General features: G+C 50.5%; 3 protein-coding genes across 6 annotated transcripts; 2 read left to right on the top strand and 1 right to left on the bottom strand.

Annotated features, from left to right (window-relative positions):
- Positions 1–4,643: 4,643 nt before the first annotated feature.
- Frs3 (fibroblast growth factor receptor substrate 3) lies at positions 4,644–19,535 on the bottom strand. 3 transcript variants are annotated; one of them, XM_040282644.2, is made up of 7 exons: positions 19,394–19,535; positions 11,748–11,891; positions 10,550–10,638; positions 9,062–9,248; positions 7,217–7,378; positions 6,269–6,426; positions 4,644–5,983 (listed from the first exon to the last, which is right to left on the bottom strand). In XM_040282644.2, exons 3-7 carry the CDS (start codon positions 10,613–10,615, stop codon positions 5,069–5,071), a joined length of 1,488 nt encoding a protein of 495 aa, XP_040138578.2. In that variant the 5' UTR covers positions 10,616–10,638; positions 11,748–11,891; positions 19,394–19,535; the 3' UTR covers positions 4,644–5,068. The 3 variants fall into 3 exon arrangements, with proteins under 3 accessions (XP_040138578.2, XP_077876161.1, XP_077876162.1); XM_078020035.1 differs by lacking the exon at positions 19,394–19,535 and adding an exon at positions 13,536–13,727; XM_078020036.1 differs by lacking the exons at positions 11,748–11,891; positions 19,394–19,535 and adding an exon at positions 13,536–13,728.
- On the top strand, positions 14,333–20,574 carry Prickle4 (prickle planar cell polarity protein 4). Its single transcript, XM_078020037.1, is given in 9 exon segments — positions 14,333–14,372; positions 15,021–15,060; positions 16,423–16,563; positions 17,039–17,110; positions 17,759–17,896; positions 18,191–18,394; positions 19,009–19,023; positions 19,025–19,214; positions 19,684–20,574. Coding segments are annotated over 7 exon segments (1,065 nt in total). The 5' UTR covers positions 14,333–14,372; positions 15,021–15,060; positions 16,423–16,434; the 3' UTR covers positions 20,001–20,574.
- Tomm6 (translocase of outer mitochondrial membrane 6) lies at positions 20,523–21,927 on the top strand. Of its 2 annotated transcripts, none has more exons than XM_013355818.4 (3): positions 20,523–20,658; positions 21,341–21,441; positions 21,630–21,927. In XM_013355818.4, exons 1-2 carry the CDS (start codon positions 20,531–20,533, stop codon positions 21,435–21,437), a joined length of 225 nt encoding a protein of 74 aa, XP_013211272.1. In that variant the 5' UTR covers positions 20,523–20,530; the 3' UTR covers positions 21,438–21,441; positions 21,630–21,927. The 2 variants fall into 2 exon arrangements, with proteins under 2 accessions (XP_013211272.1, XP_005318758.1); XM_005318701.5 differs by having other exon boundaries at positions 21,341–21,445.
- The last annotated feature ends 1,712 nt before the right edge of the window (positions 21,928–23,639 follow it).

The raw sequence follows: 23,639 nt of genomic DNA, 5'->3' as shown, positions 1-23,639 counted from the left end.
GGACCCCAAGGGACCACACCTTCCCAGCCAAAGGGGTAAAGCAAAGGGAGAGGCAACCAGCTGAGGAAGCCAGCCCCCTAGTTAGTCAGCAGGTATGGCCCTGGCCATGACCCTTGACCCACCCCCAAGCTGTCATTAAACTAATGATCTTTGAGCAATCAGTGAAATGACTTCGCACAACTACCCTGGCAAGGGAATGAAGCTCCTGCTCCGGCTCCTGACCTCCTAGGCTTTCTCCACCGGCAGTTCTGCTAGAAATGTCCATCTCCAGGGAAAGTGAGCCCAGAGAGGAGTCTGGCTGGTGAGCAAGGCCAGAGGCCAGGAGGATACCCAGGGAGCAGGGAGACTTTGACCAACCACCCGTGTACAGAGCAAAGCTTCTAGAAGCCAAGACGGAGGGATCCAGGTAGCATAGAAGAACCCTCCTGATCCACGTTCTCCCCAGCGCCTTCTCCCTGACACCCACATCTCCCATCCCCGTTCTCCCACCCCTTCATGTCCACGTACATAAAAGCTGGAGCCTCTAAACTCCAGGACAGACCTGGGTTGCCCAGAAGAAATGTCACCTGGAAAATTGGACTCTTCTGACTTTCACAAACCAAAGGACCCTAACATTAGAGGGCTTGGAAGCGAGGAATGCTGCAAGTGTTTATGTGGAAAAGACCTGGTGGTTTCAGGCCAGGTTTAAGATCCCAAGAGCCAGGAAAGCCAATAAAGCAAATGCTAAATCAGGCTGCATTAGCAAAAATATTACACCTAAAGCAAAGGAGGTGCTGGGCTGAAGGCAGTTAAAGGCCAGGTCTGGGTACTGAAAAAAACTGAACATCTGGGTGTGTTGGAAAGAACCAAGTCCAGGTGAGAATAACATCTGTCATTTTGGGGTACTTAGAATGGGCCAGTCACCATGGCTCCTGCTGGGTGGACAGTCTCTTACTTGACCCTCACAATTCTATGAGGGAGGGACAGTTATTATCCCTTTGTGACAGATGAGGAAACTAAAGGACAAGCAGGTCAAGCTGTTAGTGGATGCACATGGTCATGTGATTCCACCACATTTCAAGGCCAGCCTCTTGGTCAGGAGGCTAGACTTGGTCGAGTACAGATCCAGAAGCAAAATTAGTACCTGTTGGGAGGAGGCGTAGTTATTTCTTAAGACCAGAGTGTAGAGAGGGCTTCTGAGGTACTGAGCTCAGAAGTCCTTAGAAGTATGTGAGCAGACTGGATAAACATCTCCATGAACAGTTGAAGGCATCCCTAGATGGGTCCCGGTTTAGCAGCCTGCGAGCTCTAGGATTCTCTCCTGGGCTCTATGAAACTGTCCATATAGGCCCTCCCTACCCACTTTTGCCCATCTTTCCCTCCACCTCAGTCCTCCATGATTTTTCTGGAAGCCCAGAGGTCCCTCATCATAACCCCTCCCCATCCTCTGAGTAGGACTCCCTTTTCAAAAACATCAGTCAGAGAACCTCAGAACTCAGGGTTTCAAGACATGACCTGACCTGGGAGAGCCTCCCACGAGGCTGAGGAGCCTCCTGGCAGGAAAGGAAGGAGGGCAGGCAAAGTCAAGTCTTCCCATACACCTGTCCCAGTCCCACCCATCCACAGAATAGGAGCCATTCTCTGAGGACACACAGTGGCACAGGGGCTTCTAGGAGAGGCAGGGTCATCCTATAGTTAACTGGTCAAAGCCCTGGCTTGGAATTCAAAAAGATTCCTAAGTAGGAACACTGGAATGTGAACCTGCTGAGACTCGACCCACTTCTTCTGGGGGGGGGGGGAGCCTCTCACAGTCTCCCGCAGCCCACCTGAGGGAAGCAAGTGCCTTTTTTGGAGCTGGGAGCAGGATAGGGTGGGTGGACCCACAACTGGCATCCAGCGCCAGTGCAAGCCGCTAATTAACTTCATGGCCCCAGGCCAGTTGCTTCACCTCCTGGCTGTTTCCTCTCTGTAAGAGGTGATAACCATCCTGCCCAGTAAGTCCTGACAGAGATGAATGGCCCATGCAGCCCTGTGAAAAGCCGCCTGTGTTTACACCCAGGCTAAGTACTACTATTAATCACACAGGGGTGGGCTTGGGAGGGCCCCTCCTGGTCTGACCTGAAATGTCACTCCCAGACAGGATGCTGGATCCTGTTCTTTCCTGAGGGCAGCCTGGGGGGGGGGGGGGGCAGGGCCTGTTTCTAAAGAAGAGAAGGGAGCACTCAGCAAACATGCACCAATGTTGGTGATGATCTTTGGACTGCGATGTCTGATTCCATCTGCACACCACGCCCTGATGTCCGCAGGCCTCAAACACAGGGGCATGGCGCCCACCCGCCCCTTCCTGCCAGGAAGGCTGTCCACTCACAGCCTGCCCTCCAGCTGAAAGGAAAATTCCTACAGTAGACCTCCAGGGTCGGAGGCAGTGACCAGGGGAAGGGAAAGGGAGGGTGGGGGTTACACTGTGCTGGAAGCCAATTCTGGGAACTCTTAGATCCCCCAAGTCTCACAGATATGTTCAACAATGATGTCTTGGTTGAGGGGACCCTCGGGGGACAGAACAGGCTCTGGGGCTCAAGGATGAGGATAATTAATGGTCCCTGAGTGTTCTGAACAGAATAGTGAGCCTTGGGGGGTCCCAAGAATTGGGACTACTAGTTGTTTTTTCCTCAGCAACAGCTGGATCCTTAATATAATCAGATGTGTCTGTCCACTTTCTTTCTTTTTTTTTTTTTTTTTTTTTTGGTACTGGAGATTTAACTCAGGAGTGATTTACCACTGAGCTACATCCCCAACCCACTCTTTTTTTTTTCTTTTCTTACTTTTGAGACAGGGCCTCACTAAGTTACTGAGGCTAGGGGCTGGGGTTGTGGCTCAGCGGTAGAGCGCTCAACTCGCAACGACAGGGCCCTGGGTTTGATCCTCAGCACCATATAAAAATAAATAAACAAAAGAGAGAGGTATTGTGTCCAACCACAAATAAATATTAAAAATTAAAAAAAGTTACTGAGGCTGGTTTTGAACTTGCAATCCTCCTATCTCAGCCTCCCATGCCATTAGGATCCAGTGTGCACCACCAGTACCTAGTTGGCTGTCCACTTTCAAAGTGGTGTTGTGTTCTTCTTATTGGCTACCTCAAACCAGTTCCTTGTATTCCAAGTACAAAAACCAAGGTCCACTCAGGGTAACCAAATGCTTAAGACAGCAGAGAGAGTGGGCTAGTTAGGGCCACAACTTGGTCTCTTGACTGAAGCCAGCCCATGTCTACCCCGTGACAGTGTCGGTCCACAAGTAAGGGGGAGCCTACAAAGACTCATGACTTACAAACATGCCTAGGGCCCCTAGACCTGGTCCTGCCTTGACTCTCCTGTTTGTGGCCATCATCCAGGCCACAGGAAGAACAGAGGTAAGTGTTCAAGAATATCAAAAGAGCAGAGTTGAGCTGCCTGGGGAAACGGTAGAGAGCGGCACTGACCTACAGCACTGTGAAAAAGGCACAGCTAATAGTGGACATCTTCCCAGTTCAGGGAAGAAAGATTGGAAAGGGAGAAAGGTTCCCTGCTGGGCCCCACTTGAAGGGACTCTTCACAATCCTGTTGTGGGCAGTCCTCTTTGCCCATTTCACTAACAGCACACGACACCCAAGGTCAGGATGGTCTGGTCAGCCCAATCCCCATACAGGGGAGAACCACCAGGAAATGAGGCCTAGGCAGCAGTGTTCCCGACAGCAGGCTGGGCAGGAAATGGAGGGATGAGCCCCGCCCTGGCCCATCACCTCAGTGAGGAAGAGGACAGGTTTGTTCACTCCAAAGGACAATGACCAGACACAGAACTGTCCCTAATCTTGGTCAAGCCCACTTTCACTTTTCGCTGGGTCTTTCCACAGAAACTGGAGTTCGTTTAGTTTAACTGCAGGGGTTAGAAATGGCATCTTGGAGGAAGGGAGGACTCAGTAAGAGGAAGCCAAAAGAGCAGTCTGAGGGGAGAAAGGGGCTCCTGCCACAGGCCTGGTCCAATCCCAGCCCAGGCAGGGGCTCCACTGGAGGCCCCAGATGTAAGGTGGAGACCCCTGATGTAAGGTGGAGACCCTCTGTAGGTCATCCTAGGGGTGGCTCTCTGGGAAAGCCTCTTTGCAAATCAGACATCTAGTTATACATCACACTTATTTTCCTTTTGCTGTTTCTGGGCTATTACACTAAAGGTCCTGTTTCAAGGTTGTGAACTGGGCTCAGCCATGCTGGGCATGGTTAAGGAGGTCCCAGGACCCACCTTTGGGCCAAATGTGTTAAGAGTGAGAGAACAATCCCCTGAGGCCTGCCCAGAAGGGTCCCAGAGCAGGGGAATCTGTATACCCTCAACCCCCACTATATTTGCTCAGCTCAATGCCAGTCTCAGAGGGCACAAATCTTATCTCCTTGGGGCAGTCTTCCTCACAGGTCTCCTTTCTGCATCTAGAACCCCAGTCATCCTCTCACTTTAACAAAGCATGCACTTCTGCCAACTCCAGGTTCTGGGCCAGGGCTTTCTAAAGAAAAAGAAATGATCATAGAATTGTTACAAAAACCACAACAACCCCCAAACTTCCCAGAATGAAGCCCCTACCCGTTGGGCCTGTCCTATGCCCAGCCCAGCCCCTACCAGAAAAGAGTTATTACCCATTGAGCCAGAATTTAAAAATAATTATATTAATAATAAATATGTTAAATTACATTTAAAACAATAAATAGAAAAATAAACTGATAAATAAAATCAACAGGTACAAAATGTTTCAAAATTCCAACCAAAAAACACACACAGACAGCTGACAGACAAGACAAATGGATGGGAGGGGAGGTGTGAGACACCATCACAGGACCCTTCACAGTTCACGCTGTGGCTCCTCCTTGCCCAGTCACCCTCTCCTCTCTCCAGCCTGGGGACCAGAAGACTCAGTGGCTGACATCTGTGGGGACTTCAGCCCACTCTGGGAAGCTTCTGGCTCCACCTCAGTGCCTTCTGCCAAGCAGCCCTGAGCCCAGGATGGGTGGGTCACAGGACGGAGAGAGATAGAGGCCAGACCACGGTGGGCATGGGTGGAGGATGGGGCCATCTACAGAGGCAGGTCAGTGCTATTGTGCCGGGTCTTCCTGGCAGTGCCATCATCCCTGGGCAGAGCTCTCTGCAGGTTGGACATGGCCACAGTCTTCTTGAGGTCAATCACGGCATAGGAGTCTGAGCTGCGGGCAGGGTGGGTTATGGGCACCGGGGCTTGGGGAACTGAGGGGTTCTGGGACCCTTTGGAGCGGTCTCCGCCCCAGCCCTTGAGCTCCACCTGGATGTAGTTGAGCTGCCTTGGGGGTTCGGGGCCTGGCCGGCGGAAATCAAAGTTGAAGACCCTTGGGGAGCCACGGCGGCGGGTCAGTGGCACAGGGAAGCTGCTGTGGCTGCGGGTGGCAGCCCGGGTGCTGGTGGGCTTCTGCAGTGGGGTCTCGTCCTCCTCACCATCAGGGAAGCCGTTGGAGGAGGGTGTGAGCCCATCCCTTGAGTCCCCATCGTCCCCAGCCTCCCCACCCAGTTGCTGGGCTTGGCTCTCCCACACAGGGGGCAGTGGGGGCAGGTTCTCATAGTGCAGCAGGGCAGCCCTGCGGTGGGCCAGGCCACTCCAGCCTGGCTCCTCTGGGCTCAGTCTCCAGCCACCGCCTCTCCGCAGCCCCCCACTGACATTCTCGTAGGTGCATTTGGGCTGGGCCGGGCACTCAGAAGAACCCTCATTGTTATTGTTGTGGTGGGGAGGGTCATGCAGGCTGGGGCAGAGGCCCTGGCACTTCATCATGTGCCGCCGAGCAGGAGTGGGGCCCAACACAAACTTCACCTGGCCCTGCTGCAAGAACACCTGCGGGTCCCGCTGGTCGGGGCCCTGGGCCTGTGAGGGGAAGGGTGCCTGGCCCTCAGGCAGAGGCTGCAGGCAATGCCGGCTCCTGCGGTGGTCATCTTCACTGGCAGGTGTGTTGACATAGGTGTGGGACTGTGGGGAAAGAATCCAAGTGAGACAGGAGGGTCCAAGGGTCAGGAGGAAGGAAAGGACAGAACAGATGGGGGAAGACAAAAGAGGCACAGGGGAAAAAAGCTGGAGTCTCCTCTCTCATCTTTCAAACCTTCCAAAGACACTCCCTCTCTTGTGGGGACAGGAAGGAATCCCATCAATTTTAGCCCCCTTCACATGATCCTTCCTGGGAGGAGGTGACCATATTTCCTATCTCCTGTCCCCACCCAGACCAACAGGGCAGGGGCTGGCCAGCTGCATGCTCACCTGCTCATCGGGGGCAATGAGGGCGTGGGTGGACTCTTCCCCAAGTGAAGAGTGTCGCAGGCTGCTTGTTGATGGCCGCTGGGGAACAGAGAATCGTGGGCCCTCTCCAGGGCAGCCAGGAAAGCCATTGGAGAAGCTGGAGACAGTGTAGCCTAGAGCTAGGCCCAGGGGAGGCAAGCCCAGGTGAGGATACTTAAACCTCTTGACAGTCACTTGTAACTCCATATATGCTGTGTTCCAGGGGAGGAATCAGTCCACTACACTGTCAGCCTGCATGGCCTTTCACCTTCTCTTTGCTCCTCAAATCCTGCCCTGCCCCTCAGAGGTCAGTCTGAAGTCGACCCCCACTTTCTCCGTTATAGCCTTCCTGAACCACCTAAGCCACACCTGTTGCCCGTGCACTTCCCCTTAGCTTCACAGCTCTGCTGGCGGGCTCCAGGAAGCCCTCCGAAACAGACTGTTTTCTATCCTTTCTTTCCCCGCTTTCCATCCTCAGGTCAGCTCAGGGAGTACCAAGAGGCAAGCAGGTGCGTGGTCCAGACTCAGGGACTGAAAGCAGTCATGGGAACCCTCCAGGAGAATCACAGCTAGAGATGCCTGCAGTAGCAGCCAGAGGGGTAGATGTGTGACCCAGCAGACAGAAGGAAGCAAGCAAAAAGCTCCAGACTGCCGTTTCCATGGAAACCCAAAGTCTTCCTGTCTGTTCCTCAACTATTAGTCAATACAAGGCCCAGGACTCCACAGCATCAGCTTGAGTCACCTGATTGGTCCAGCCCAGGACTTATCCATCCTCAAGCGTGGTTCTAATGATGGACAACTGTCCTGGAAGGCTGGCTCGCCCAGCTGTCCCCCCACCTGTCAGCCTGACTCATGCCTCCCAGTCTCGTGCTTCCCGGGCCTGTGCTTTGTGTGTGTACACTGGGGTCCCAGAATGGGGGGTCTCCTCACCATTGGGCTGCTGGGGGGCCCGAGGGAGGTCGAGCTCAGCAGGGTGGCTGTTGCGGGTGATGATGATTGGCTCCTCCAGCACACTGATGCTGTTGCACTGCATCAGCTCCTGGAGGAGGTTGAAGATTTCCTCAGCTCGAGAGCACTTGAAGGCAAATATCCCTGGAGAAGGAGAGGAAGAAACGATGGCTCCTTTGACTCCAGGGCTGAAGAACTCCACAGGCACACCAAGTACAGGGAAAGTCCCTGAACTCCAGTCCCAGGGCTGCAGAGACCTGGAAATACCTCTTCTTGCCCTGATCATTCTTCCCAGGTGCACTCTAGAACCTCAGGGCTATTGGAGGGGCTGGGCCCAAGGTATCCTGTGCCCTATACTCACATTATCTGTGAAGGAAGGAAGGGAGGGAGGGAGAAAAGATGCAGAGCTGCAGAGTTAAAGGCAGGTCTGACAAGGCAGTTGTGTGGCTCCCAGATGCAGCCGGCTCACTGCCCTTCCAACTCCAACACAGACTCTGTCCAGGGACTCAGGGAGTAGAGAGATCACCTTGGTGTTGGGCCAGCCTGGATTCTGCAACAGTGGGACCTGAGACTAGAGGCAGGCTACTTGGGGTTAGTGTGTGTGTGTGTGTGTGTGTGTGTGTGTGTATACGTATCCACAGCAAAGATAAATACAATTAGGCTAGAGTATGGACAATAATGACTATTATATTATGATATTACTATTAACACAAGGCACAGTATAGGACAATTGTAGTTTGCAGAAAAGAGAGAGAGGAAGAAAATAGGCTATTCTGGCAAGATTAATCTGGGTTGGAAAAGAATGGGAAAGCCTAGAGTTTTGGAAGAACCCTGTGTTGAGGGTTAGGGCAGACTCTCTAGGATGCCAAATGAAGAGCAAACCTCCCTAGGAACAGGAAACTTCTCCTGTCCCTTCCTCTGCTCATTCAGTGATGCCTGCCTCTGCCTATGAGCTCCAAGGGTGAAGTGCATGCATGGAGAGGAAGGCTCCTCCAGCAAATATGACTTTCACCATCCTGTTGGTCACCTCAGTGGAGAAATTTGATCATCCCATTTCTGAAGTTATAATCCCAACCTGCATTTAACCCAATCCCATGTAGGACTCTTTGCAGCATTATATATGGATCGTATACATAAACCCAGACCATGCAACTCCTTCAAAGAGTCATGGCTGGCTCTAACCTTGATCTCATGGTCTATCACCTCCTGGTCTCTGGCTGCAGGGAGAGAGGGGAAAGAGAATACATTACACTCCACTGCTCACAGGTGAACCTCCTGAGGGTTAATATGTCCAGTAGAGACCCAAGTATCCCAACTCCCCAGATATCATTCCCAAGCCACTCATGCCCACAGGAGCCAGTCTCCTAACTGACATGTCTTTCATTACTTATAGGGTCCAGAATGTATGACCTGGAAGCTTAGAAAAAACTGTTTCTACTTAGAGGCAAGAAGGAACCTTGTAACTGCAGTAATAGAGGGGAGAGTCATTTGCTTTTTCTAGGAAGGCTCTAACCTAGGAGCACTGACTCTTTCCCACAGGCAGTGCAACAGATATTATTACAAATACTGAACGAAATGGAAACTCAATGACCAAAGAGAGAGAACAGTGGCCTGGAAGTTCACATAGTTCTGTAACAAAGTGCTGTGTACCTTTGGCTAAGACTCTTCTCCTTTTTTGACAACACCTGTCAAGTCTGATGGCTAAGTTGGATGTTAAAGACCATTCTCAAATTCTACAACAAACTTCCCAACAGTCTCTGGTGCTGTATCTTCCATCCCCAGGTGCTCAAGCCCCTGTCCCGGGGAATGGGCAGGGCTGGTACTCACCCTGGCCTGTCTGACATCTGCGGCCACTCTCAAAGGAGAAGAGGTTAGAGTCATAGCCATAACGTCGCAGGCAGAGGTAGGGCCAGCGGACAGCTTCCCTCCGCTGCAGGTGCAGCACCAGCTCACTCTGTGTCAGCTCCATCACCCCTGAGCCCAATTCTACCCCCTCATCATCCACATTGGTCACCTGGAGGGGAGGGGACAGAAAGGTCAATGAGTGAGTCCAACAAGAGTGTGCAATACCCTGAGCCCCCAGGATGCAGTTTAAGGCAGGAGTTGGGAGACTTCAGGGTATTACCTAACTCCACCCAGACAATGTCTGAATGCCACAGTCACTGGGGATATACAAACAGAGGCAGGCACATGGCAATTATCTGGGCAACCCCCTCCTCTATGGGACTTAGTTATGTCATCTGAACAGAGAGAATAGGGAAATAGTTGACCCCCAAGGTCAGTGATTAGATGACCAGGGTTATATAATCCCGGAGAGTCCACGGCTTGGTATCCAAAGGCCAGACATTTACAATGAAAGGGTTAAACTGTAAGTTCAAATTCTTAAGATGTCAGGAATATCAAGCCAAAGGCAGAAGAAATACATACTGCCTCTACTTCCCCAACTGTGTGACCTTGCTAAGGGTTCCCTCCTCTGGTAGGCAGAGAAACATGCTTCAACATGCCCCAAAATGTCCCAGTGTGGGGAGGAGGCGCCCCCTTCAGGGAGGGGTCAGGGGGCCTTGGCCCAAGGAAGTTTGGCTTTAGCTTCAAAAGGCAAACAGCAAACTGATACAAGGCTTATCATGTGCTAAGCATTACTTAACCCATTAAGTCCCAAGTTTCCTATTCTGCAAATATTACCATGAAATTGACAAAGGTGCATTAAAATAGATTGGAAATCATAATCTAGAGCTTATTAGATAATTTGTTATCATTAACTTTACATATTAAATATCACTACTAGTAATAGTATCATTAATAATATTAATGAATATTATATCAATCACCTATTATTTTTCTCAAAATAATAGAACTCTAAAAACATAAATATTAATTTCAAAGTTATCAGAGTGGTACATCTTTGTTGCTCAAGTTTTTTTTTTTTGTACCAGGGATTGAATCCAGAGGCACATAACCACTGAGCCACATCTCCAGCTCTTTTACTTTTTATTTTGAGACAGGGTCTCACTAAGTTGCTTATGGCTTTGCTAAATTGCTGAGGCTAGCCTTGAACTTGCAATCCTCCTGAGATTACAGGCATATGCCAAGATGCCTGTCTTAAACATAATCTTAATAGTATCAACAAGAGCGAAAAATGACAATGGCCTGGGCCTTTTTTTTAATCAGGCCACCTTAGAGGCTGTAAATGGGAGAAGATTTAAGCCCACAACCTCAGGCTGCCATTTCACTTTCCATAGACAGGTTGAGGTGACTGCACAGGGCCTCAGCCCAAGAGACCATTAGGAACTCAAGGGAGGAGATGGCTCTAGGTACCTTGAACTTGGTAGGGTGGTTGTCTGGGACGCTGTCTCTGTTCAAGCAGCTACAGCAGCTCCCCATGGTGTCAGAGCAGCCAGCCCACCCTGGAGAAAAATATAAGAGATAAGCAGATCACCAGCAGCCGCTCCAAAAAGCCCTGCTCTGGGGAACTTGGGCAGAATCACCTCACTGTGACCACCTGCTCTGTCCAAGAGACTGTATGACACAGACCTCAAAAGAATTTACTCTCAATTCAGGGCTGGATAGACTTTGGATAAACATTAATTTGAGTTAAAATGTGTTAAGGGTTCATGCTAATGGTGCGGGGGGGTGGGAAAAGCTTTTCAGAAGTACAACATTCAACCTGGACCTTAGGAAATATGCAGGATTTTGACCCACGGAAAGGTAGGGAAGAAAGACCTGGGCTGCAGAAAAAGTATTGATATGATCGGAGCCCAGAAGTGACCTGTCTCGAGAGTAAGGGTGCCAATCCAAGGCCCTCTTTCAGATTCAGCAAAGACACTGTCACTTGGAAGTACCAGATACTTTGGCCTGTACCTTTCTCTTTTTTCCACCTCCTTTTTTACTTTACCCCTTTGACTTCATCCAAGTTCTTTCCTCCTTCACTACTATCCCAACATCCACCTGAAATTTTTCTTGTGGGTGTTTTCTTCAAATAAATTGTGACATTACAATCATAAAGACACATTTGAAAAACTTAAGGTTTTAAACAACACAATTTTTATAACCTTGATTGAATACTTCTCCATTTAAAAACATTCTGGGGCTATAGTTCAGTGGTAGTGTGTGCTTTGTCTGCACTGGGACCCAGGGTCCATTCTCAACACTGCAAAACAGAAACAAAATGCTGGCTTTGCTCCCCACTGACCAAAGGGGAGACCAGAGACCTTACTATTTAGCTTTTCCCTCCAGGATTCTGGCACTTGGATAATATATCATAACAGTGAGGCCTATTCTAGGATGGAGAGGATACCACCAGGTTTGAGTGACCTACGGAAATAAGAAACTCAGGGACCAATTCTAACTAGAAGTTTCAAGAGGTTGCAATTTGCTGCAAGAATGAGCTGACTGGATCAACTATCCTTCTAAAACTGCAGGATGTACAAAGACTTGAACAACCCAATAATCTGTACTCTCTATTCCTCCCAACTTGGGAAACTCCAGGAAACTCATTTCCATATGCAGCTCTTACCTCACCCAGGCCATTGGGGAGCTGACCATGGGAGGGGCATGGGGAAGGATTCCCACTTTATTCCCCCTGTCCTTGGTGGGGTATCATGGCAAACAGCCTGCAGAGAAGACACCTGGATCCCTCTGGGTCACACCTGGGGCTCACCTAGCATAGAAAACAGAGACCACAGAAAACAGAGATTAATGGAAAACTCCTATCCTTATCCCAACTGATAATGAAACTGAACTGTTATCATCCATTCCATATGGACATTTGTTCTAGATCCCAATGGAACAGAAACACCTATAAAGAAAGATCATGGAACCACAAATTCTAAGCCCCATAGGCTCAAAGAGGGAGAGACTCCTCTGGCATCAATTTGAAGTCTGAGACACCCAAGATGTTCCAAGACCTCCAGGTTTATATTCCCCTGTCAGTGCTATTACAAGCAACAACCAAAACAAGGCCTTACTTTTGCAAAGAATTTTAACTCTACAAAGAACTTTCTTAAAAAGTACATTATAATGTACTAGAAATAGCACTGGCTTAAGATTCAGGAAACCAACATCATAGTCTGTTTTGTTGCTACCAAATATCTGGGAGACTGTCAAGTCAATTCCCCACTACCCCATCCCCAACTCCTACTCGAGGCCTTAGTTTTTAGGGGAAACATTAGAAAACTGTGGCACTCGTAGCTTCAATAACTTCTAGAGGTAAGTATGTAAGACCAACATCACTAAAATGGACAGTTTCCTCTTCCAGGACAAGCTTCTTCAATCGCACATTTTGAAGCTGGACTGACTTTCTGTTCCCCAAACTCTGAAAAGTCCAATTTTAACAAAAATATTAACAAGCCAAATTTGAGAGCATCTGCACCCCAAGTAGAAAAGTCAACAAACTAAGACTCTGAAGACTCTCAAAATCCCCACCCACCCCCTGCTCTGGAAAAAGTATTTCCCAGGGACACAGTGCCCTGCATCTTTGCACAACTCCTAGGTAAAAGGACCCCCACCCTCTTAGTGTGGTTTATTCTCTGGGAGGAAGGAGGAAGGAGGAAGCAGGCCAAAGGAGATGTGCACAGCCTAAAGATAGATTCCTGGGAAAACATTGGAGCTTAAGCTATCAGAGGGAGTGAGGATTGTGTGTGAAACCAAGAACTACGGGGTGCAAGTGGGGGAAGGGTTGTACTTTTCCTGTCTCCATCTTTTCCATCAGATGATGTTTGGACATATCATTAGATAACCCATTGAGGGGAGATTCCATTGGGCGGGAAGGATGGGGGAGGGGGCTCCCATCTAGGATAGGTATGGAGTGGGGACTGGAGTTAGATAGGGTTATGGTGACTAAAATGCATGCATGCAAAGGAGGGACGTGGGCAAGAATTGGATTTGAGCATGGTGCAAAGAAAACAGAAGATATGAAGGCTCGACCTGAGAAATTTCAGGGAAGTGGAAGCATCTGGGGACTTTCAGAACGGTGGGTCTGTGCGCATTTCAGGGAATTCGTAAAGTGATCAAGGGGTTTTGAGGGCTACAGGAGATGCGAAGGTGTGACGGGGGAGGGGGAGAGGGTAGGGTCTGGGGAGTAAGAGGCAGATTTGGCATCAGGGTTGTCAAGGGGTTATTTCTAGGGACCCGCAAGGAATGGGAAGGTCGGGCCGCGCACCGTGCCTGGATCCCCGCCCCCAGCCCTGGGGACTCCACCGCCCGCTTGCCCGGGGCTTCCTAGGGAGGGAGCGGAGACTGCGGCGCGGCGCGACGCGGCCTCAGTAGAGCCGCCTCGTCCCCGCCCCGCCGCGCCCCGACTCACATCGCCCCTCGGCCCGGGCGGCGCCGGGCCCCGCTCCCGGGTCCCGCTGCAGTAACCGCCGCCCGCCCGGAGCTAAGGCCTCCCCGCCCCGCCCCGCGGCCGCGGGGTCGGAGGTCACCAGCAGCACCAACGAGACGCTGCGGGCGGGCGGACCCGAGCGGGGGCGACCGGCGCACAGCCTAGAAGGTCCCTTTGGAGGACTTTGCAGTCGGGAACAGGGAGCATGCGCAGACGCCAGAGGGCGCTCCCGGTCAGCGGCTGGGAACCCTGGCGGGAGCGGGGCGGGGCCTGAAGCGGAGGCGGGGCTGAGGAGGCACCAAAGATAGGGGAGAAGGTCTGAGGGAAAAAAAGGGAGAAGAGCGGGACCCTATAGGGCTGAGGAGAGGAAAAACGGCGGGGGGAACCAACGGGGACAAGAAGACGGGAACGGGAGGGAAGCACACCGAGAGGGGTAGGGTTGGGGCCAGAGGGGAGGTCTGAGGGGACCTGGGACCCTCCGGGGGGCAGAGGCTGCAGACTCCGCTGTGCGCTTTCTTTCTCCGCGCGGCTAAGAACCTGGGCGGAGTCCCGGCGCAAAGCCCACTCCTGGCAAGGGCAGGGCAGCCTGCTCTGTCTCCACCCTGGGATCCCACGAATGCTCTTCTTAAGTCCCCCCTCCCCGCGGCGCCCCTCTCCACCATCTGGACATTTGTTCTAGATCCCAATGGACCGGGCGGGCGGGCGAGGACCGCTGGGGAAGCGGGGAGGAAGGGCCGCACCTACCCGGCGGGCAGAGGTGGGGGGCGGGGCTAGGGGCGGGTCTGTCCAGAGCTGCGCGGACGCCGGCGGGAAGCTGCGGTGAGGTCCCGGCGGAGTCCCGGTCCCCTTCCCTAGGCTACTAGCCAGACAAGGAGCCCGAGCAGACTTGGAAACCACACCACCCCATATCCCCTCTCTGCGGGTGGGCCCCATAAAGTCCTAGAAAAACTTTGGGATCTATTAAGAGGGCACTTGGCAGTACCGGACACTCCCCGCCCCTTTCCCCGCAACTGTCCTGCGAAAACCCCTTCCCTCCTGCTCGCCAACCCCTAGAGCCTGTCGGACTCTGCCCTTCTATGCAGGCGTGGGTTGGGGATTTCTATACTCCCTGAGCGTGGTTCCACCTGCGGGGAGGCGGCGGTTCAACCCTGTCCCTCATCTGGGCAGAGGAGAGAGGGGAAATATGGCATGTTAGTAAGGTGGGGTCCAGTGCTAGGTGGAGGTAAGTTAGGCTGCTCTGGGTAGAGATGAGGGAAGAGTGAGAGACAAAGATCTGAGCGCTGTATCTAAATTCGGACAATTCTGTGCTAAACTTCAGTTATTAGCTAACCTAGAAGAAAGTGCAAATCCCCTTCTGGGGTCCCATATGTCCTCCTTCTTGCTATCTAGAGCAGGGTCAATGCTGTTAGGGGAAGTTGCTACTCCTGGCTCCCAGTTTGAATAGTCTATCCTGGCTGTCTTCTACAGGAAATCTGCCTGACCTGAGGACAGAACAGGAAGGAAGCAGGTGGGTGTGGAGCCAGAAAGAAGGGAAGGGTGGCACAGGACATTTGAAACAGGGCTGAGGAGGATTCAGGCCTGGGAAGCACTGATAACTGTTATGGTCCAAATCTGGGCCCAACTCCAAAGTCATGTCTTAAAAGAGGCTAGAGATTTAATATTTACCCCCCTATTCCCAGCTGCTGTTAGACTCCATCCAGCTCTGAGGCCACCTCCTCCTAAAGCTTCCTTTAGCTTTCTAGTGTGACCTTGGACATATTAAAGTTTGTTTCAGCTGTAAAATGGGACAAAATAAACTGTTTTATAGGATTATTGTGGGGATGGACTATATTATGTAAAATCCTAAAATTGTCCCTGGCACAGAGTAAACAAAAAAAAATGACTATGGTAATCCTTCCCACCACCAGCCCCACTGAACTCAGGGGCACTTTACCACTGAGCTACGTCCCTACCCCTTTTTTAATATTGAGACAGGGTCTTGCTAAGTTGCCAAGGTTGGCCTCGAACTTGTGGTTCTCCTGCTTTAGCCTTCTGAATATCTGGGATCACAGCCTGTACCACTGCACACTGGCTGCTGTGGTAATGGTAAATTTTTTCCCCCAGTGAATGTGATGTGCCCAGCGTTCTGGTCCCATTTGGTCTAGTTTCACCACTAGCCTATGAATTCTTTGAAGGCAGAGCCCATCTCTATTATACTTCAGTAGTTTCTTTTCACCATCAAGATACTGCAGTCACATCAGGACTTGCTAAGGAAGTCTAAAGAAATGTATTAAGATTATCCAATGAAATTGCTGCCATAGAGGCTGAGGATGTAGCTCAGTGGTAGAGCACTTGCCTAGCATGGGCAAGGCCCTGGGTTCAGTTCCCAGCACTGCAAAAGAAAAATAAAGAAAACAAGAAATAAATAGCTGCTATAAATAAAAGCACAACGTTTTCCTCTGTCCTACAGAGCTTATAGACTAGATGAGCTGAGAGGGACATGGGTTTATGGAGAAATGGAGAGCATTCGGTTGTTTTGGGGTGCCCATGGGCTCACCAAAAAAGCAAAATGCCCTCTCCTCCCACTGTGGGACTCCTTTTCCCTTCCACCCAATCTTGGGAGACTCCAGAATTTGAACTTCAGAAACTCAAGCTGAAAGGCCTCGCCTTGAGATCTGGCTGTGCCACTTATCTACCTGTTTGACCTTGGGTATACCATTTATGTTCACTGATCCTCTGCTTGGCCATATATAAAATGGGGACAACAATACCACCTAAGTCACCTGGTTGTTGGCAAGATTGAATGAGATAATGCCTGTAAGCACTCAGCACTGCCTAGCATACTATAAGGGCCCAATGAATGGAGGTGGCTCTTATTGTTTTGGGGTAGATCTTGCCACCAATGTCAATGCTGAACTCTGGCTGGCTCCACCAAGAGGACAGTCCCATCTCCAGGGAGTTAGGTCCTTCGGCCAACTCAGATGACTCAGGCCACCTGCCAGAAGAGGACCCTGAGGATACTTCTGCTCAGGTAGTAAGAGTATTGCCTTTCCTGAGACCAACATGCTCTCTGTCCTTTGGATCTCCTTCCTTCTCCATCAAGTGGGAGGCAGTTTCTCTTATGGCCCTTTTCCCTCTTCAGGAATTCCTTTCTCTACAGCCCCTCAGGACGTGGATAGACTCATTCCCTACTTCTCCTAGGGCTTGGGTAGTCAAAGCCAACCTGAGGGCTTTGGCCTCAAGGAGTAAAGCGGGTAGCTTCAAGTACAAGAAGGGAAGCTTTTGGGGGGCTCCCTAAAGACAGATTACAGATGCAGAAGTGACCTGTGTCCTTGTGCATTGAGTATCTGGAAGGAATATCCTAGTATAAGGGGTTTGCTTAGAAGCTGCTCTAGGTTGGAGGAGATGGCATTGAGGAGGAAGAAAGGGGGAAAGGAAGAATAAGACCTAGCTCCACTCTCCTCTTTTGCTGTCTTCCCTCACTGAGCTTGGGCATACCTCATCAGGACACCAATCATGTCCCCAACTGGCCTGGGCTTCAGACCCTCCTGCAGCAGCTCCCTCCACAGGACAGTGATGTGAGTTTTCTTTCTCCACCTCCCCTTCTGTTTGTCTCTCTCCTTTTTTCTCTCCCCCTTTACTTGCTGTGGGAAGTAAAGCTCTTCTACTATGGCGGGGGGTGGGGGGAGTCATTTCCCTGCAGCCTGAGTTTCCCATCTACATAATGGGTACAATAACATCTGCCATGTCTTCCACAATGCTTAGTTCAAAAGCAAATGAGAAAATGGACATGAACAATTTTTGAAACCAATAATGGAATGTACAAATGTAGAGAGCATGGTGGTTTAGTATTTATTGAGGTCCTACATGTGTCCAGCTTAAAGGCTTACAGTTCAATTGGGAGGCAAGACAGAAGCATATGAAATAGAGAAAACACAAGAACAGGAAATGATGCCGAGCTGTAGCTCTTTGGGAGCAAGGACCTAGATATGTGGTGACAGGGTATGGGGCTGTCAGGCCCTGAGTTATTACCTTTCTGGGAGAGAACAGGGTGAGACAGTGGTGGACTTTCTCAATAGTTTTTCCCTCTTTTCAGTGCATCTATGCTATTTCCTGAAGTTCTAGCTCTATCATACCCAGCAACTAAGCCTTCTAGAATTCTCTAGTTGAACCTTAGTCCTGCCTGCTGGGGCTGTCCCAGTCATAGTAGAGGCCTGTCTCTGTAGGAACGTTACTGCCTGGCCCTTGGGGAGGATGAACTGGCTGAGTTGCGGCTCTTCTGTGTCCAGCGGAAGCAGAAGGCCCTAGGACAAGGGGTGGCCCACCTGGTAACTCCCCAGCTTGAAGGACACACCTGTGAGAAGGTATGGAGTTCCCCTTCCCCAATCCTTTTCCTTTCTCCACTCCTTGCCCTCTCACTTCTACAGAAGGGGCTAGCTTCTGGGACTCTGAGGAGACAGGGCTTAGGGATGGGCAATTTAGCAAACCTTAGGGACAAAGGGAAACCAAGTCTGGGAGTTCTTGGTGGAGACTGCAGAAGGGGTGGGCCTGCCAGGGCATAAAACAAGTTAGGTTGGGATTGCAATGGAAGCCAGAAGGAAAGCTGGAAGGTTGGTTCAGACTGTGACTGTGACTGGCCCAGTGTCCCCACCCGGCAGTGCAGGGAGCAGCTGAAGCCTGGAGAGTACAGCGTGTTTGCAGCCCCAGCAGGCGAGCAGTGCTGCTGGCATGGGCCTTGCTTCACTTGCCAGGCCTGTGGCCAGGCCCTGGTAAACCTCATCTACTTCTACCATGAAGGGCATCTCTACTGTGGTCGTCATCATGCTGAGTTGCTGCGGCCACGATGCCCAGCTTGTGACCAGGTATAATACTGAGGGGAGGGAGAGGAGGGGGATACTGCCCAAAGCCCCAAATAACTGGATGTAAGGAGACAGATACTCTATGGGCTGTAGCCTGACCCAGTATTGCAGGGTGGGGTAGGGAGAACTAGGAACCAGCCAGACCACCCAACGTGGGTTTTCACTTGAGTTCTGGTCATGTGAGACCCACTGCCTTTATCTGTGCCCCCCCGCCCCCATCACAAGCAGAGTCCCTCAAAATTTTTGGACTCAAAGAGATTTCTCTGGAGCAGGGAATGAATGAATGTCTTGGATATTCATCTCAGCATGTGTGATGCTCAATGCTGTGCTTAATCATGCTAGAAAGACCCTTAATGTCAGCATAAGAGGCAAGGCCCAGCCCTGGGTTGGGAGTCCAGGAGCCCAGGGTTGAACTTCTGACTCTGCCACCTGCTAGCTGGGGATCCTGGCTAAGCCAATCAGCCCACATGCGGCTAAGAGTGACGAAGTAGATCAAATGGAAATGTCTGTGGACGTGCTTTAGCGTTAACTAGGTATAAGGCGTGGTTATTGGATGAATTAATGGGTGAATGAATGAATGGACTATTTCCTTCTCCCTCTCCCTCTCCCTCTCCCAGTTGATCTTCTCCCGGGCGCTGCACAGAGGCAGAGGGACGGCGCTGGCACGAGAATCACTTCTGCTGCCAGGGCTGCGCTGGGCCCCTCCGCGGGGGACATTATGCCCTGCCGGGGGGCAGCCCCTACTGCCCCAGTTGCTTTGAGAGCCGCTACTCAGATGGGGGCTTGAGTCAGGCGGGGACACTGGAAGGACGGACGTCCCTTGGTAAGGGAAGAGTAGGTGCAGATCAGTGCGGGAGGGAGTGGTGGCTTGGGCTGGGTTGAGGAGGGGGTTCTCCTGGGCGGGACCCTCGCCCCAGTTCCACGCCGTCCCATTCCTCCAGCAGCGCCCCCGTCCTCCCACCGCAACCCCCAGACCCGAGCTTCGGGGCCCGCAGCTCTCACCGCGCGTCCCTGGCCGGAGCGCTCCAAGGGCCTCCCGAACCCACCCTGCGCCGCGGTCGGGGCTGCGGCGCCGGACTCGCTCACGGGCGGGGGACGCGGCCGCCGGCTGGCGGACGGAGCAGGGAGAGGCGGGGGCCCCTGGGGAGGACTCGCGGCGGCGGCTGCGCGCACGGCCCGGGGCGGGGCTGGAGGCTGCGCCCAACCCCGCTATCTTCAGTGGGTTGCTGCGCCAGGCTAGTGCAGAGCACTTCGGGATCTGAGAAGAGCCTTTCTGACCCGGTCCGGAACAGGGGAGGGAAGTCCAGACCCAACTGAAAGAAAGGACCACGTCTCGTTAAACGCCGTGTTCACCTCCGGGGCAGAATTTCCCGCCGCAATCTCCAGCTCCAGCCTGGAAACCCAGAGTGGGCGGGAGCTAGAACGCCTGGAGACGCCCCATGATCCCAAGGAGGACGCGTCCTGCCCATGTCCCACCTGCTCCTCTTCCTCTGATTCGGAACCCGAAGGCTTTTTCTTAGGCCAGCGTCTTCCGCGGCTCAGGAAGACCCTCGGAAGCTTCCAGGCAGAGGATAGCGACACCTCCAGGAAGCATTGCACCATTTGCTAGTGGCGCAGCCGAGATTGGGGGTTGAAGGGGTGGCATCCTTAAGGCGGGAGAACAAGGCTCTTTTCCCTCTATAAATCCTAGGCTGAATTTAATCAGGGATTGCTGCCTGAGTGAGGCAGCGAGGTGACAAACTTGGAGTGCATCTCTTCAACACTATACTTTTCTGACTTTTCGTAGAGATTTTCTTGGGAAATCCCATTCCTCAAAGCTACGTCTTCCCTCCTAAACTAGCCCTCATCCCCAGCACCCTCATCCTGAGCCATCGAAATGATAATTTAGCACGTGTGGTGATGACCGGCTGCGGAGCGTGAAGTCTGGTGGGACTAGACGGAGGCACCGTACAGTTGAGCCGTGTACTCCCCCTCCCGGCGCTAGTGGAAGCGCAGCCGCAGAGTGGCCATCGGCGGTTAGAGGCAAGCTAGAGCGACAGCGCCCTCTACCTGTGGGCGGAAGCGCGAGGCCGGAAGTTGCGTGTGGCGGACGCCTGTACGGTTTGTCTTCCAAGTGCAGTGCAGACATCCGAAGTATTAATGGCTTCCAGCGGCGTTACCGTGAGCGCTGCCGGGTCGGCAAATGAAGCCCCTGAAATTCCGGACAACGTAGGAGACTGGCTTCGGGGAGTCTACCGCTTTGCCACCGATAGGAATGATTTCCGGAGGTAACTGAGCCCGGGGAGCTTGGTCCCTCTAGCCCGTGTACACCTGAATTTCCCCCTCCCGGCGAGGCTGGCGTTCGTTTTTGTACGTTGCCAACGTAGTGGCACTAAGTACCTCTGAATGTGCTTTGCGAGGATTCCCATGTGGGAAAATCGGTATATCACGTGGCTAGTAAAGAATGTCGCCCTGACAAGGGGAACGGGGAGCAGGTGGCGTCCACACAATAACAGGCTTTTCAGCCCTGGACGAGTGCCTAATTGGCCTTTGCAATTGATCTTGCTCTTTTTAGGAACAGAGGCGAATCCTAGGTTCTCATGTGGGTATTGGCCAACGGTACCATGTAATAACCATTTATCAACGCATCGGGAAATGATTAGTTTTTTACTTTTTTTATATATACTGGGGATTGAACTCAGGGGCACTCGACCACTGAGTCACATCCCCAGCCCTATTTTATATTTTATTTTGAGACAGGGTCTCACTGAGTTGCTTAGCACCTCGCCATTGCTGAGGTTGGCTTTGAACTTGCGATCCTCCTTGTCTCAGCCCAGCCCCCACCGCTCTGCCTCACCAGCCGCTGGGATTACTGGTGGTGCACTGCTTCTTATTGTAATTTTTTTTTTTTTTAAAGCCGTACAGGTGACTCAATGACCACAGGGTTAATGAAATATATTCTCTATCCAGGAACCTGATCCTAAACTTGGGACTCTTCGCTGCGGGAGTTTGGCTGGCCAGGAACTTGAGTGACATTGACCTAATGGCACCTCAGCCAGGGATTTAGCCAAGTAGGTGAGCATTTAACCACCCCTCTGCCTATCTTAGAAGTTCCAGAGGTTAGGAGAAGCAGTAATTTACATCACCTCTTCATGAAATGTAGTAAAGAAACTTGATGTAAAATCCTTAGCTTTTCTAAATCTTTCTTAACTGGTTTTCTATTTCTAATGCCACCTGTTGTCTTATGATCCTACTGCAGACAAAAGGAATTCCTGTGCTGCACCCAAACCTTCCAAAAACAGCGTATAATCTGTGACTGGCACAAGTTTGCCCTGATGGAAGCTGAAGTTGGATTCAGAGGGCACCTTCACCTTCCTCTTGCCTCGCTGAATTCCACTCTATGGTCAACATTCAGCCTCTGCCAAAGTGTTGCCTCTGTTCTGTAAAATTCTGTACATAGTTCCTAAGTTTCTGCAGGGGGTGATCTTTGCTCTTGTTCCAAGGAATAATGATGGTGTTATAACAAATATTTGAAATAAAGATCACACACAAAGATAGCCATTTTATTCTTTTAATAAGAAACTTCTGCTTACAAAAACAAGGTGTAAAAAGTCCAGATTTACAAAAATCATAAAAACATGATTTATATTTCACACTTGAAAAAGACAGGAACAAGCCCCAAACAGATTGTAATGGAGGTGGTTTGCCTTTCATTAAAAGAAGGAAAAAAAAAAACCTGTAACCACCCACTACACATAGATGCCAACATAACATGAAGCTTATTCTTGAGGAATTCTATTGTTGAACAGTATTGGGGAAGAAGCCATTTGGTGTTGCATAGCATTTTAGCGTACCAGGTGGGTTTTCCGGGCACCAGGGAGGCATCGTTGCTGGGATAGAATGAGGTTTGGTGGCAGAAAGAGGGCAATGATGCATAGGTGGAGGAAGATATAAGTCAGCCTTGGCAGTGGGCACTAAAGTGAGACTGCTGAGGAAGCTGCTTCCTTTGCAAGTAAACAAATGTTTATTTGATCCTAAAATTCTTAACACCACTGTCCAGGGACTTGGGTTCTTTGGAAATGGAATATATAAAGAACTGGCATGGAAAGACTCATAGGCATAGAAAAAGGTGAAGATACGGACAGGTTCACCATAATAATTTTTTCTAGTCAATTTATTAGGCATTTTAGAAAACACTGCTTTTATATGCCAAGACGCATATGGAACTGCTGTGGGTTTAAAGGGCTTTAGGTGGATCAGTACAATTGCACCACTGTGGCTTGTTACACCTGATAGATGCGTTGTCTTTAGCAATTTGTTCTTTCAATTTTTTTTTTTTAACTCAAGTCTTGACCCTGCTGGTATAAATTTCATTAAGAAAGTTATTTAAGGGCTGGCGATGTAGTGACAGAATAAGTACTTTGCATGTACTAGACCCTGGGTTTGATCCCAGCACCAAAAGAAAAAAATAATAATAAAAAGAAAGCTGCTTGAGAATTAGAAAGCACCATTCTTGTGAATATTCATCAGATAAATCTTATCTGATATGAGCTTGTGGGAATTCAGGTCTGGGACTGGCTTAATATGAAACCAAGACCCTATACAGTACACTGAGATTAGAGATCCTCTGAGAGGTTTATATCTTAACTGATTATCAAGATGAAGAGTGGTCACATATGAGAGTGAGGCTTAGGTTTGAAGCCATTACCTCCAGGAGATCAGGAGGAAAATTTTAAGCTCTAACAGATGCTAAACCCCATTAGACCTAAATCAGACTACTGCAACAACAAAGAATACCACAACCTCCTTTTCTTATAGGAACGAAACTTAGACTCTTAAAGTCTGCTTCCTGATCTTCTCATAATTGTTCATTCTATTTGATAAAAATTTCCAAAGTTGAGTTGGGTGCTGTTGTCAGGTCCCATAATCCCAGGGACTTAACAGGCTGAGGCAAGAGGATTGAAACAGCAAGATTCTTGTCTCAGAAAATAAAAAGGGTGAGGAATATAGCTTAGTGGTAAAGCATCACTGGGTTCAATCCCTAGTGCCAAAAGTAAATTATTTCCAAAGTTGAAAATCAACATGGAGAGGTGGCAGCTTCCAGAAACATAATTCAAAATTCACTCAAAATTTCAAATTTAATTTCAAGTAATAGTGTTTACTGTTGGTTGGTTTTTAAAGCCACAATGCTGGTTGGGTAAGGTTTCATATAAACTGGCTTAATTATGAATTTAGTATATAAAACTATCAAGTCTACAATTTCTAAAGA

The sequence above is a fragment of the Ictidomys tridecemlineatus genome, chromosome 8 (genome assembly GCF_052094955.1).
Source record: "Ictidomys tridecemlineatus isolate mIctTri1 chromosome 8, mIctTri1.hap1, whole genome shotgun sequence".
Classification (NCBI taxonomy): Eukaryota; Metazoa; Chordata; class Mammalia; order Rodentia; family Sciuridae; genus Ictidomys; species Ictidomys tridecemlineatus.
Note: the sequence above shows the minus strand (reverse complement) of the source record. Positions and strands in the feature narration are given on the sequence as shown.